At 52.9% G+C, this 15,482-nt stretch overlaps 1 protein-coding gene across 1 annotated transcript in view; it reads right to left on the bottom strand.

Annotated features, from left to right (window-relative positions):
- PLCG1 (phospholipase C gamma 1) overlaps window positions 1-14,116 on the bottom strand; it is a 24,249-nt gene extending 10,133 nt beyond the window's left edge. The window contains 15 exon segments of the mRNA XM_017732756.1: window positions 146-411; window positions 644-745; window positions 1,601-1,723; window positions 2,158-2,326; window positions 2,721-2,841; window positions 3,177-3,262; window positions 4,065-4,183; window positions 4,870-4,971; window positions 5,967-6,039; window positions 7,035-7,057; window positions 7,220-7,303; window positions 8,371-8,455; window positions 12,903-12,950; window positions 13,407-13,500; window positions 13,852-14,116. Coding sequence (XP_017588245.1) covers window positions 146-411; window positions 644-745; window positions 1,601-1,723; window positions 2,158-2,326; window positions 2,721-2,841; window positions 3,177-3,262; window positions 4,065-4,183; window positions 4,870-4,971; window positions 5,967-6,039; window positions 7,035-7,057; window positions 7,220-7,303; window positions 8,371-8,455; window positions 12,903-12,950; window positions 13,407-13,500; window positions 13,852-14,101 — 1,745 coding nt within the window. The 5' untranslated portion in view covers window positions 14,102-14,116.
- Between the last annotated feature and the right edge of the window lie 1,366 nt (window positions 14,117-15,482).

Genomic DNA, 15,482 nt, shown 5'->3' with positions numbered 1-15,482 from the left:
TGAGATGCCATTCCTTCCCCACATGAGAGTGGCTGCATAAGGATCCCAAGGGACTTGACCCTTCTGCACTGGGACAGAGAGCTGACATGATGCTGGGGCACAGAAATAGGGGAGAAACTGCTCACAGGCCACTGGGGAACGGGACCCCCCCACTGAAGGAAATGTCAAGAGGAAACAACCCCTGGAGCGACACAGAGCAGTAGGCTGGGGCCGGGGCCCTCACCAGAAGGAGAGGGTGTAGTCTCCTACAAAGGTCTCGCTCTCTCTGACGAGGAAGGAGCCGTCGGGGGCCCCTGTCTCGATGCAATATTCCGTCAGCAGCCGCTCCGCGATGTGCCGCCCGTCACGTCCCGCTCCCAGCTTCCCGTGGAACCACTTCTCCGTGGAGTGCAGCTCGGTGCTGTTGCTCACCTGGCAGGGGGAAAAGCCATCGTCGTGGGTTACTGAGGGAAGGCTTGTGCTGCTGGACTCTGCTTTGTTCAGGGGTCTTCCAGCCAGGACCAGGGAGCTCCTGAAGCAGCTCCCATTCTTCCCTCCACAGGGTCTCCCCCTGAAGTCAGCTGGCAATGGCAGCGCTCAGCCCCTTGGGCAGTCAAGTCTTTTCCTTAGGGAACAACTCACAGTCACACAGGGGAGCCCTCACCTCCTTTTGCTCTTCCTCATCCTCATTTCCTTGGTCATTGGTTGTCTCCCCAGAGTAATAGATCTTGCTGCTGGTCAGCACAAAGTAATGTGGGTTCCACTCCTGCAAGGAAACAAACTCTGGCAAAGAGACCCTCGGGGAAGCACCAAACTGCCCACCACCCACCCATGGGATCATCTCTTCCTGACCAGCACAAGAGGGGTTAGTGAAGGACAGTCACCAACACTGATTCCAGTGAGTCACAGGAGCTTCCAAGACATCCCCCAGATCTGAAGCATGGATTTACCAGTAGCAAAAAAACCCAGCATGTGACAGATCACACTGCAAACACCCCAACACATATTAAAAGGAGATGACCAAATGAAGAGCAAATCAATGCAAAAAGAAAACAGTCTGCAGGGACTCAGCACAGGGGCAATCTGAGGTGAAGACATCAGAGACAGTAATGTGGATTTACCATTGCGTGTATTTTAAAAAAACCCATTTCATATGCATGTGGCTTTGCCAGACAGACCCTCAGCAGAGTAAAGCTGCTGAAGGTGGGCTGTGTGTGAGTAAATGCACACAGTAATGAGCACTCAGTGCTTTACAAAGCTAAACTTGTGCTTAGGTGTGTCAGGTGTGCAGGCACTTGGCAGGAGGCAGGGCTGGAAGTGCAGCCTTTGAAATTCCTGCAGCACAAATCACAGGCTGCAGTGCCTTGGCCCAGAGCTCCCTCTAGCTCAGCCTTCTGCCTCTAGCAAAGGCCCACAGGAGATTCCTAGGGAAGAGCACAGAGAGAGCCAGCATAAAATGCCCCCAGCCTTCAGGGATGCCTGAGGAACCAGACAAACCAAGAGCCTCTTCAATCGTTCGCACCACAGCCCTTCCTTCCAGCACACACAGCGCCTGACAGAGCCACCATGTCGTTGATGGAGCCCTCAGAGCAGGGACAGGGTGACCATGGCACAGACATACATGATTGATGGGGTCTTCCAGGTAGAGGATCCCATTCTTGATGGAGTTGCTGATGTCATTCTCTGAGTACATCACAGATGTGGGCAGCTCCTCGTAAGCACTTCCCTCTGCCAGCTTCTTGTGCTGTGGGACGAGAGGGAGAATCAGGCACCTTGAAGGGAGCAGACACCCAAAAAGCATGGATTTCCTGGTGAACAGCCCTAAACCACCAGGTCTGCTGCAGTGGGGTCCTCCAGATTTGAAGAACCAAGACCCACGCCACAGGGATCATCAAATAGCACTGAAGTCCCATCCTTTCTTCCCAAAGGTGATTCCCGAAGCTGAAATACCAACAGCCCCCATGCCCTCAAAGAAAGGCAGCACCCAGCTGCTGAGCTCATTTCCCAGCAGATTCTCTGAAGCAAGAGAGCTTTTTGTCTCCAGTTGTTCTTAGCATCAGGTCTCCACTTCCACTGCCAACCAGCCCCATCCAAAGGCAGCTGCCCTCAGTCCCACACCCTCACCCCATTCTGCCCTCGTTCCCTCACTTAGGAGCCGTGCTGGGCAAGGGAGTTCACCTTGATGAGAATCTTCCTCTTGAGCTGGTTTGGAGAGGGAAGGCCATCAGCAGAAATATCGACTGGTTTGGTCAAGAGCATGTCCCCAAAGACCTTCTTGAAATTCTGAGCCATGTTCCTCTGCTGAGCAATGCTGCAGTGGTCCTCAATGGACAGAATGACGGGGAAACTGGGAGAAGGAGAAGAGCCATTAAAGCCAGCACGGGCTCTGGATGGAACCAAGGACTTCTGAGCTCTGTCTCATAGCCTGGCCTCTGTGCCCTCCAGGAGCAGCTCGCATCAACAGCAACCTGTGCTGCCTTGAGCACCCAGTATAGCCACCCTACAGGAGTGCACAGGGGGGAGAAGGACTGGCAAGCTACTGGGGCTTACCCAAAGCCCGCCCTCCCTCCCACAACATTTTTCTGGGGAAAATCTCCCTTTGGCTGGGAGACGTGACACGCTTTCTTCCCACCACATCCCAGGCCTTGCGCTGCAGCTCTGCATAAAGGTGAGCTTCACTTTGCTACAGCCTTGGCTCCACCCTCTCTCTGCTCTGCCAGCTGGAGTTCTGCTGTACTCACTCAGAGGTGACAAAGGCATGCTCCTTGATAGTGACCAAGACATCAGAGAACTTGATCTTGGTGGTTAAGGTGTGTCCGTGGTAGATGACCGGCATGCCATCTGGACCGTCCCAGCAATCCACTGAAAGAGACCCACAGGGGAAGCTTAGCCCACAGGCTGGAATACAGGCAAGACATGGACACGAGATGGACTGAGCCAAGTGCTGCTGTGAAATGTACTGGAAGGCAATAAAGGAATGAGGTGATCAGTGAAAGCCCTGATCTTTCTGTGGGACCAAAACCTTGGGCACAGATCCCCCAGTCCCACAAAGCAAACAACCTCAGCTCTCTCTGCACATGATGGTGTTAATATTTCCACCGGCCATGCCAGCTTTCAGCTCTGCCTTGCAAAGCCTCCCCTGAGCGCCACAAGCTGCCGCGATGACGGAGACAGAAGGGCCAGCGCGGGGTACTCACGTTCGATGCAGCGGCAGCCCATGCGCAGGCAGCGGGCGTAGGCCTCCAGCGAGGACTCGCTCGAGAACTGATCCCCCGTCAGGTACCTTCCAGGTGAGACAACACATCAGCACAGTGACAAGAGAGACAGCACAGTGCCACAGCCCCCGCTGTGGGCACAGGCATCTGCTGGGACACTGTGGACCTGCCTCTGCCACGAGGGAATGACGGGAGCGGCGTTTCTCCACAGCCGCCGCCTTCCCCGGGCAAGGGGTTCAGCTCTGCCCCTGCTGCAGCGGGCTGCCAGCACCTCTCTGAGGCCCAGCCTCTGCTCCTGAGATAATATCGGCATTGGTGCCACAAAGAGCCCCCAGTAGCCTGAGAGCAGGGTTAGACCAGCTCTCACAGGCTGACAGGATCTCACTGCCTGCCCTCGGGGTGCTCAGCTGGCTTAGGCTCTCAGATCTTTAAATTTGGGTTAGCATGAACACAGAGCACAGACAGAGCCTGTCTGCACAGAAAGCAGTTCCTGCAAAATTATTCTAGCAGCAGAGAGCAGAAAATGGCCAATTTCAGCCTGACGGGGTTTATCACAGCTGTCCTGAGGGGCTCTGAAGAATGACATTGCTGATGGTGAGAAACTACCAGAGTGACAGCTCAGGATGTGAAGGCACCTGAAGGTCTGTGCAGATGTGTGCTGCTGGCAACAGCTGAGCAAAACATTTATGGCTAAATGACAGAAGGGAGGAGTGGGGCACCAAGAGGAAGGTCTCTGGTGTTCTGGCTTTGGTTTGGAAAAGCCTATTTGACCCATCACTGGAATCAGGCCAAATCAGGAGACTCCCACCCTGGCATGAGAAAAGGATGCTGACAGCAGCTGGGTGGAGAGAGCCCTGCTCTAGTCCTTACGTGTTGTGTGAGGAGGAGATCCAGTAATGGGAGAGAGGGTTGTTCATGTTCTCCAGACACACCATGTCCAGCTGTGAGTTCCAGATGCTGTTCTCTTTGGAAAACAGGAAGGTGAGAAACTGCTCAGGAAGAAACAGAAATGTGTTAATGATGCAGAGGAGCCGGGTGCTGTGGTTGAGCTTCACACGCATCTCCCATTCTGTGCCAGCAGAATCCAGCACAGACTGACCAGGGCTGCCCTACAGCACAGCAGCTACCTGAGCCAGGGTGCTCCAGTGACCACAGCTTGGGCACTGCCACCTACCCACTAAGCTGTGCCAGATATCTGTGTGCCAGATCCTCTGGTGCAGCTGGAGACAAATTAATGGCTCTGCATTTTATTTTGCAGCTCACATGGCAAGCAATAGCTTACTAAGGCCATGTGGGTCAAGGGACCTTGGCTTAGTCCAGAGTGCCAGTGACATGGTCATCTCTAGCTGTTTTTATTCTTTTTTCAGCTCTTCTTGCTTTGAAGAGATCCTTACATACCCCAAGGCAGCCCCTCCCCTCCTCCAGATGAACTGCCTGGTGAGCACTCCCAGCTGCACAAACTCAGCACAAAAGGACAGCCCAGAAGCCATTCCCTTTGCCAACCACGTCCATCTACCAGGGCCACGCAGCTCACAGGAGCTGTGACCCTTCCAGCACCCCCACCCTGCAGCAAAGGCACAGACAGCAGAGCTGTCACAGCACAGCACACATCACACCAGGGAGGTCACCCCCTGCCTCACCCCACTCCACACACACCACCTTCAAGGTGTCTTACTTCGTCCAGGGAGAAATAAGGCTCGTCAATCTCCCTCAAAGGGTCTCTCAGGAAGTTGAACATGAATTCCTGTACCTGAAGGGTATCTGCAGCCCAGAGCTCCTGCAAAGCCCAGGGGAGACATAAAAAAAGCCATTTCAGAATGTATTACTGCAAACCACATGCAGCTCATCCAGTTAGAAGCTTTAACCATTAAGGAGGCGGTTTTTGATGCAAGACCATCTCTGCCAGGAACTCAACTGTCAGCACAAATGCTGGATAGCACACAAGGAGGAAATCTGCCCTGCTTCTGAGTGGGCTTCATTTTCTCAATGCTGTGCATTTTTCTCTCTGATAGCTCCTCTGAACACATCTGCCATCCCTCCTCCCTCGGCAGCAGAAGCCAACCCAGCTTCCTTTGGCTCTCTCTCCCTGGGTTTGTTCTGTTAGCCACCAAAACACTGCATCTCCCCACTGGTTAACTCCCTGCTGGCTGCAGACCACAGGCAGGGAGGTGGCAGTGGGGGGGCAGGGCAGAGCAGGAGCCACGAGCCATGGCAGTGCTTTTGCCAGCCAGCCCTGCCCTCCTGGAGGAGACAGGAGCCTGGCAAGAGCCAAGGGGTCTGTGCTGCCCACAACTGCACTGCTGGTGTCTGTGTGTGTGCCTGCACCTGCATGTCGTGCTTGCTGAATGACCCAAGATTGCTTTTAAATTGAAAGATCAGCAGCTGAATCCATCAGGTACTCCTCAGGAACTGCTGACACCTCCTGAGCAACAGGATGGACAGGACCTCTTGGCTGCAGCAAACCTTTGGTAACCGGCCAAGGTCACAGGCACTGGGTCAACCTCCACTGATCAGTTCCTGCCTCCTGGGACCCCCACTCCTCCCAGATCTCCTGGTTCCTTTCAGGCCAGGGTGCCCGGCTGAGTTCAGGTTTGCCCTCCCCAGCGCTTCCCCTGCAACACCTCCCACTCCAGACAGATGTGCTGTGCCAGGCAGAGCAGCCCACAGCCAAATCATCCCAGCTCCACAGCAAGGCTGCCCTTGGAGCACTGGATCCCTAATGTCACCAGTGCCTGCCCTGTTGTCCCTCCCCACTGCCTGTGTTGAGCTCACCCTCTGGTACTCCAGCAAAAACTTCTGCAGCTCCAGCAGCGACACCCTGAAGTGCTCAGACCTTTCTCCACCCCTGAGTCAAGCAGAGAGAGAGAAGCTTCAGTCACTCGTGCAGCACATCACGTGAGATGCCATCTGCCACCTCCCTGGCACGTGCAGCCAGATGTGCCCTGAGCATGCAGCACTGAAGGAGTGGAGTGGGATGAGCTGAGGAGAGCAAACACATGTCCACCTCTCAGAACCAGGGACTGCTCCAGGAGCAGTACAGGATTCACATAGATGAGGGCATGGTAGCATGAAACTCTGGTGAAGGGCAGCAAAAACCATTAGAAGGACTGATTTGTAAAAAAAAAGAAATAAAAAAATAGAGGGGTCTGGCTTGTACCTGAGTGTAAAGAACTAAATAGGGGCAGGGTAGTTAAGGGGTGACTGCACAGGACAGACCTACAGGTATGCAGAGAATATGGACTCAGGAAGGCAAGCTGATAATCTCAAAAGACTGGTCCATGACTGCTGTGAGCCACAATGGACAGCCAAGAGCCATGCTGGGCACTAACACCACAAAACCCAAAGTGGACTGGGCAGCACTGGCTGCCCTGGGCAGAGGGATGAGCCAGACAGTCTGCGGAGGGTCCTGACAACTCTTTTCTATGGTTAGAGGGAAAAAAGGAAGGAAACCATTGGGAACGACCTGGACAAGTCAGTAAGTCTTTCACTCTTTAGCGCCAGTGTCTAAATTCAAGCTCTTTCTATCACAGCCTGGGTGGGGAGGGCTCTGCAGCCACCATGAGCATAATCCCTGGGAGATGGCTCAAGGTCTGATCACTTCACATCAACCAATTGACCTGAGCTGGATCTCACTGGGATGTCTGGGAGGGAGGGAGCCTTTCCTGCCCTGAGCTGAAATGTCTACAGCAAAGATGCTTGTTCAGAGCACAGAACCACAGGCAGCACAGGAGCAGGAGGAGTGCATAATGCCTCATCCCAACATCCTGCTGCAGGCCCCAAAGCATGTTATGGAGCAAAAGGAAACAGCCCCTTCCCCAGCAAACACAGAGAATTATCCACCTTTCCAAGAACGGGACATCCATCTGCAAAAGAAGAAGCACAAGCATTAGGTTTGCACTCAGTAACTCCTTTACTCCCAGGAGACGAGCTCACCCCGAGGGTTAAGAAGTCAATTAACAGGGAATGCCCAGTAAGAAATATGCTTTCTCCCTTCCCTCTCCTCCCCTGGAGAATTCAGCTCTTACTGTTTTCTGGGCGCTGAACATCAGGCTGCGGTAGAGCTGCGCAAACTGCCCGTACGTGATATCCCCGTTCCTCTGCTCCACATCCTGAAAAAGAAATCAAAGCCAGAGGTTTTACAGGGGCCACAGGTAACTGCATGGCTGAAGGAGTGTCTCCTCCCACCAGTATCCCCAGGGAAAAAAAGAGGAAAAGGCCAAAACCTGTCCAGACCTTGCCTCCTGCGCAATGGCCTCAAGTTATGCCAGGTTCAGAATGGATAATATGAAAAATTCATGAAAACAGTGGTCAGACATTGGAACAGGCTGCCCAGGCAGTGGTGGAGTCACTATCCCTGCACGTGTTCAAAAAGCATGTGGCTGTGGCACTTGGGGACATGGTTTAGTGGTGGACATGGCAGGGTAACAGTTGGACTCAATAATTTTAGAGGGTTTTTCCAACCTTAACAAATCTGCCACAGTCTCTGCTGGGGCCAGTGGGACCCTGCAGTGCCCAGTGGGACCCTGCAGTGCCCAGGACACAGGCACATCCCAAAATGAGTTCCACGATTCCCCAGGCCCACCCACATGAAGGCATCACCATGATGATAAAGTGTCACCACTTACCTGAACAGTTACAAAAGGATAACTTGATTTTTTGTTTGCCCAGAATATCTGAAGTGTCTGGAAACTGCAAGACCCAAAGTGTGTGCTCTCCTTCGGATACACCACTCTTTGGCCTCAGAGTTCTGTGCTGGTGGGAACAGCTGGTCATCTGGTCATCACGAGATGACCCTTCATCCCCAGGTCAGTGGTGATGCTGGCAGAGCATCACTTGGTGGCAGTGGGTTGCAAGAGCCAGGATGCAGGACCTGGTAGCTGGTCTGCACTCTACCCCACCAGCACCAAGCCCATGACTGGATCCAGGAGCAATGAGGGGAGTGTGGGAGGCAGGGTGGGGTAAGAAGAGGGTGCTGGCCACAAATGGGCCAGGGTGTGGCACCCAGTGGGAGCTGGCACCTCTTCAGTCACCACCGTGGGTGGGGGCCCTCCCAGGAAAGGCTGGGAGGCTCTGCAATATGCAAACACTCCCTGGGAGCTTAACCACCAGCAGGTTTTGCTCAAAGGCAGGCAATGGAGTGCCGAGGGTCCCCAGAGCGGAGGGGTCACGCACTCACCGTGAGTCTCTCCCGCAGGAACCTCATGTTGGGGACGCGGTAGTTGACCTGAGACAACATGTTCTTCAGATCCTTGGCAGAGATCCTGGCTCGGCAGGGGAAAGAGGAGACACATGTTCAGGAGGTCTGGGGTGGAGGGGTCTCACCCGGGGCTGGAACACCACGTGCACGGAGAGGCTGTGCCCAAAGGGACATCAGCTGTGACACAAGGACGGATGTGTGACCCCAGAATGGTGCTGAGGCTGAGACCAAAGGCAGAACGGTGGGGAGGATGTGGGGAGCAAAGAGACATGTCTGCATTGTCAGTGGGGACTGCAAACTCTGCTCCTACAAGCTTCTGACAGAGCAGGGAGAGCCCAGCACCCTCAGCCCACTCAAGCTGATGCCACAGCTGACAGGCAGCACCCACTGCTTTAAAGGAATGACAAGAAAAGAAGCATTTTTCAAGGATCTGTGCCCCAACATGGATGCTGGGTGACCAATCCCCTTCCAAAACCCACTCCCTGGCCTGCTGGAGGAGGACAGGCTCTCTAAGTGGTTAGGACTCAGCTAATTTTATCTTAAGGAGAGGAAAAAAGCCATTTTCAGTCCCCAGCCACAGCACTGCCACGTCATGTCCAGCTGGGCTCTCCCAGCCACACACACCGCAGGCACAGAGCAGCCAGTGTGGCTGTGCTTCCCAAGGCCCTTCACACCAAATGTGCTGGTTCCTGGACCAGGGAAAGCTCCAGTGTCAACACTGAGCAGGATCCCACACCCCAGCAAGCAGAGACAGGCAGGAAGGAGCTCTGGGCTGCCCTTGCCTGTTCTGGAGCTGTCCCCACATGGGGCAACAGCCCTGCAGCAAGGAAAAACGAGGATGCCTCCCATCTGCAGGATTTAGTAGCAGAGGGGTCTGTGTCCAATCATTTTCTGGCAGCTCCTGCCTTAAAAGCAAGTCCTGGGAGTCCACCCCTGCAATCACAGATGGTGCTTTTGTCCCCCACTGAGCACGTGGGAATGCAGGATGCTCCCCATCCCACAAAGCAGGGCAAGTCTGACCCTGGAAATCCTTATGGCTTTGGGGTGCAAATATACAAATACCAGGGAAGATGTCCTGCACAGGGGATTTAACCCGGGTGGTGCACGCTGGCACTGACATGTACACCACATCTCTTTTACGCTCTCCCCTGAAAGCAGGGTGATCTCAAACAGCACAGGAAGGAGGAGGGATGGAGGGAGCTCCATGGAGAGGGAGAAACCGGCTGGTGTCAGGCGCTGCAGAGGCGAGGGCTCGGCAGCCAGCGGGACACAGAGAGCCCTTGTTCCTGGGCTCAGAGCCCTGGGGACCCGGACACACACGGCCAGAGCAGGACCTGGCCCAGCTCCTGTGCCGCGCTCAAGGCCAGCACCCGGCCATCCCAGGACGTTACAGGGTCCTGCCACTCACTGGTAGAACAGGAAAAGAAAAAGAAGAAAAAGAAAGCTGGGAAATGGCCTCAGCCTCCCCATCCCTCACAGCTGTACAGTCAGCAACACACTCGGCGCCGGTATCTCCCCCTGCACCTCCACCTCCCTGGGCAGGTGAAGTCACCCTGGGGACTCAGAGTGAGTGCTCTGGGGAGGAGATCCTGCTCCTTCCCTTCTCCAACACACCCAGCAGCCATGGTCATGTGCAGGGTGCTGTGTGACACCCCCCAGGCAGGGGGTCCCAGCTATGGGTGACAGGGAAATGTGTGGAGCAAGCCAGGAGTACAATGAGAGATGCCCTCATGTGTCAGGAACCACAGCACGTAACAGTTGTCATGGGACCCCCAACAGGACACCCAGACTCCCCAGGGCCATTCTGCAGCAATCCCTTCTTGGTAAGAGCATGAGACTGCAAAAAAGCTCATGGAAAAAGAGCAGGAGGGGCTGGAAGAGCAGAACCAGCAGCAGACATCCCTGGAGACCTGCTGGGGCTGACACTCAGCTCTGGTGATGCTGAGCTGTTTCACAGGAGGTGCTGGAGCACAGCACTGCTCGTTGATGTGACAAGAGCAAGTCCTGTCAAAGCTGTGACCAGCATTTCCCTCTCAGCTTCAGGAGGAGGACAGGGTATGGAAGGATTTTATTTACTGTGTGTTATTCATGGTGTTAAAGTGTTGGAGACCTTGCATTAACAGCTCGGTAGTATTTTCAGACTGGAAAGTAAAAACAAAATAAACGAACTGATTTTTTCTACGGAACTTTTTTAAGGTTTCATGACAAACAGGCCAGAGGCCCAACCCTCTCACAGGGAATGGAAATATTCCCCTGCCAGCCCTCAGTGCTGTAAATGCTGCTCCCAGCCATGGGCAGCTCTCCTGGCCAGAGGTGAAACAGTCTCCTCCACAGCAGTTAGGAAAAAAACCCCAGCATCCTGTTATCCTCCTCTTTCCACCTAACCTCCCTTGGAAAAACAAATACCCAAAGGCCCAGCAGCCAGCGAAAACAGCCACCATCTGCAGTGTGCTGGAAGGGACATCCCGGCACCCAGCCGGGGAAGGCGGAAAGAAGAGGAAAGGGCTCCGGCACAAGAGGCTGAGGCATGGGGTACACAAATGTTGGGAATGATTTCTGCAGCTGCCAAAACCCTGCCTGTTCTGGAAAGGATCAAGGATGGTGTGCAAGTGGTTTTTGTTTTTTCTTTTTTTAAAAAAAAAAAACCCCAAAAAATCACAACTCACTGTTCCCTTTGAAAACCCACTTCCAGGCTGAGGAGCAAAGGCAAAGAGCTCAGTGATATTAAATTTAATGCTGAAACGCCTCACAAGGGCCACAATTTAATCCAGGAGATGTGTATGTCCCATAACTGTAGCCTCTACCTTGTGGAAAACACATGGATGCTTGTAAAATGTTTGTAAAATGGGAAGACCCCAAAATCTTTCTACATCCCCTCTGTTGCTGTTTTGTTCCTCTCACTGCCTGGGCTGGAGCAGCAGCTCTCCTAATTAGGGAGAGGTTTCAGTGCAAAACCCTTGCGGTTGACAGGGAAGGAATATATTGGATTTTGCTGCCTTAATTCTAAATGCTAATAGAAAGGTGATATCAATGGAAACAGCAGGGATGCAACAGGCTGGCTGTCAGCTCTGCTGACCTGCCTTGGCCAGACAGATCTGTACATGCAATTGCTTTTTGTACTGTTGGGATGCCATTTCATCAGTTTTACAGTTTTTAGAGGGAAAAAAGGACCAATTATTTTCACTTTTCCTGCACTCCTCCTCCAAAACCTCCACACAGCTACTCCTGCACCTGCCTCAGTGCTCTCCACTGCAGAATTATTATAAATAAATAAAATATTTATTTATAAATATTATGCCCAGCCACCACTGTGCATACAACCCAAGCCTGGATCTGAAAGGTGTGTAGCATATGCAGAGCAGCTGCAACAGATTAAAGCTCCTCTCCTTCCCTTTCTGCCTCGGAGAGGATTTATCCCTCCTCCGCAAAATCCCCGTGCACCCAGCAGTCCTCTCGTCACGCCACAGTATAAATCACTGCAAAGGCAAAAATGTCCAGTGCAGCAGGATTTTCCCCATGCAACACACTCCTGCCCTGCTCCCGGACAGGCTGAATTTATCCCCTGGCAGGCTGGTCAGGGCTGGCTGGCTGTCCTGGGAGGGACACAGCAAGGACAAAGCAGAGGATGCTCTGGACCCCAGTGTTCTGCAGCAAGCCCTGTCCAGACATCGGAGCATGGAAAGGGGGCAGGTGGGGCCCACGTGCTCCACAGCAGCCGGGGGCCAAGGGCTGATGCCCCCAGGGGAGCACATTAACATGGAGATCAATGCTGAAAGGTTAATGGGCTCAGTTAACATCACAGGGGAAAAGCTGTCCCAGGGATGAAAGGAGGCAAACAGCAGCAGCTCAGTAAGAGCAGAAAGGCAGCCAGCATGGGGACTGTAAAGCTGGTGATGGCAGTGGGACTGAGAACAGAGCGTGGTGGAACTCACCTCCCCAGCAGGAAAATGTCTCCTCCCTTATCTCATGGTGAATCATGACCCAGTTCCCTTCTCTCACCTCCTCATGACAGGTACAAGCATGACATTTTACTTGCTAGGACATCACTAAGCATTCACACACCCAAGAGCCCCACAAAGCCAAGCTACGGGATGATCCATGGCCTCAGAAAATGAGAACAGACCAAAGAGGGTGGAGAGGAATAAACACAACCCAGTTCAGCCCTGATGGGGTGCCCTGAACTGTCTCTTGGCTCTTTGATGTCTACTTCCTTGGGTGGTGCCAGCTGGGGAGAAGGTGTTTCACAGCTGTGGGCTCCCAAGGTGTTACTGGGTCTAAACAGCTGAGAAACAGGTCAGGGAAACAAGACAGCTTCTTAAAGATTTTTAAAAATTCAGTTAAAATCAACCAGGGAAGTTTGGGACTTGGATTTAAGGCTCCTTAGAAATGAACATTAAAAGCCTAAAGAACCCAACAAAAAATCCAAACGAAGGCTGGGGTTTCAAGTCAAAGGTGAACCCACCCAGCTCAAACCCTTCCCTGAACACGACTGCAAGTTTCTCCCTCCTTACCTGTCTTCCCGATTGCGATCCAGGGAGTAGAACTGCTTCCGGAGCCACCTGGGCAGGAAGGCACAAACAGGTACACGCTCAGCCCCAGCTCCTCAACAACCAGCCCATGTTCCAATCTGCGTCTGGAAGATGCTCAGTGCCACACCATCCACTCCCACATCCCTCCTTCCCACCAGAGAGCCCAGCTCTGTCCCCTTTCCAGGGGCAGCCTACCCTGTTTTCATACAGGTGACATGCTCTGCTTTAAAAATGCCTCTGCACTGAAGCGCTACAGATAATACAGGCTGTGCACACGGGGAAACATCAATTTCATGGTAAAACTCCTTCTCCCTGATGCATGAGATCAAACTCTGGGGTCAACAGGATGAAGCCTCTGGAGTGCAGAGGCAGAAGTGCCGGGTCTGTGCAGCTCAGAGAGGGTCACTGTGCTCACCTTTTTCTGTCAAAACAGACAGAAAAGGGAAAAAAGCAAACAAGTACAGGGAAAGGACAAGTTTTCCTCACCTTTCAATCTGCAGGGGGGTGGGTGCCCTCAGAGTGTCTGCCACCAGCCAGTTCAGCCCCTTGATCCACATATTGACCTCATCCTCAGAAGTGGCTGTGGGAAGTGCACAGGAGAAGTGGGAAGAAGGGACACAGAGGCTGATCACCAACCCAAACCTCTTGGGACTATCCCCAGCACTTTATATCCCCTATTCCTTGCTTCATCCCCTTTCTGCTAACATTGCCCCACCACGCAGTTGCTCTGGCTGGCTCCTCTCCCTGGCAAGCTCCTGCTCCTCTCCTCTGGGATGAATGTGGCTGGCTGAACCTCTTGCCCCTGCTCCTTCAGCTCCCCAGAGCTGGGAGTTATCTTTGTCCCCAAGCAACAAGGCTGTTTAGGTCCTGTGAGGATGACGTTCTGCCTCAGCCCTGTGCTGGCACAACCCCAGGGCCACGAGAGCTCTACCTTGCAAGCTGAGGGTCTTCAGCCGGAATTCTGTGCCATAGAGGACAACAAAGCAGTGAGAGTGGTCTGGTCGGAAACATGGATCCTCCTGGTACCGGTCAAAATCGCGGGAGTTCTTTCCTGGACGAATCTCTTTGATTTCACGAATGTCCACTGAGAGAAAGGGAAAACAAAGGGGATGTTCAGTGAATAGCTTGGAATTCCCTTGGCACTGGAGAAGGAAGGGCACAGATGAAGTGGATTTAGTCATCTGAAGAGCTGGGTTACCACCTATTACATGATGGCAGCCCCAGGCCTGCAGCCTGTAAGCACAGCCCCCTCTTACTGCTTCCCTAGGAGGTTCCCCCCAGCCACCATCTCCCATTTTCCTCTGTGTTCCCCAAAAGTGGCTGAATGTCTTCCCCACAGGGATCCCCAGGACGGGGCAGCTGTGAGCATGCTGGAGCATTAGTGCCAAGCAAGGAGAAGGAGCTGAAGAGACACCGGTAAGGGAGCATCTCACAGCCTCCCTCCCCAGAGGAAATTCTGGGAAAGGACTCCTATTGCCATAGAACAAAGAGAAAACAACAACAGCAGCAAGGCAAAAAAAAAAAAAAGAAAAAAAAACCCAACAAAAACCAAAACCCAACCCAAACCCAAGAATCTTTGCTTCCTGGAAAAATAATTTCTTAAATACTCGTGGGAATCAAATAACAACATTTCTGAGTCACGTTTCCAAAGCAGATGATGCTTCTGAGCAATGCAGGACGGAGATTACTGCAAACCTGGCATGTAATTCATCCCAATTAAACTCCACTTACTGTGCTCACTGTGGATCGTGTTGCCTTTCATTTCTATTTACTGCAGTTCAAAACCAGGCAGAAATGTGACCTGCTCATCACCCGCAGCAGCCACCGACAGCACTAAACTGCATCATGAGAGATGATGCTCTCTCCAAACCCCAGGGCAAGGCAGACACAGGGATTGACTTTGGGAGGACTTGTAAAGCACAAAGAATGTGGGATCCTCTCTTGGATCCTGCTCTTGTGCAGCACTGTGGGTGTCTCTGGAGACAATGGCAGCCTGCTCATTGCCTGGCACAGGATATATCCAGACTGATCACTGTATGAATTTTGGGGATGTCCTGTGCAGAGCCAGGAGTCGGACTTGATGATCCTTGTCAGGATATTCTGTGAATCTAATAACCCTCCAAAGCTCACCAAGTTGTGACAAGAGCAGAGAAAGATCCAGTTCCTTGGGGCTGCAAAGGAAGGACAGACAAGCTTCCTAGACTAAGCAGGAGTTTTTGAGGCATCACCTACCCTTTGGAAAGGAGCTGGTTGGCAGTTCAAATGTTAGCATGCCCTGCCATAACCTTGCCCATGTGCTCACATCCATAGTGACGCAGAGGGTTATTTTAGCCCATAAAACCCCATATCACAGTTCAGGTCTTTGCATCCAGGACATGCACGGGGAGGTTGAAGGCCAATCCTGTCCTCGGAGGACACAGGGTTTGACCAACACAGTGGGGAAAAACCTGGCAGATGGGTTTTCATAGTAATTTACCAGGCAATAACTAACTACCAAAGGAAGGTGCTGCAATATTCCTGGCCTGCCTTTGCACCAGACTGCAAGCATCCTGTCTGCACTTT

The sequence above is a fragment of the Corvus brachyrhynchos genome, unplaced genomic scaffold (assembly GCF_000691975.1).
Source record: "Corvus brachyrhynchos isolate BGI_N302 unplaced genomic scaffold, ASM69197v1 scaffold10, whole genome shotgun sequence".
Lineage (NCBI taxonomy): Eukaryota > Metazoa > Chordata > Aves > Passeriformes > Corvidae > Corvus > Corvus brachyrhynchos.
This window is presented reverse-complemented; position numbering and strand designations above follow the sequence as displayed.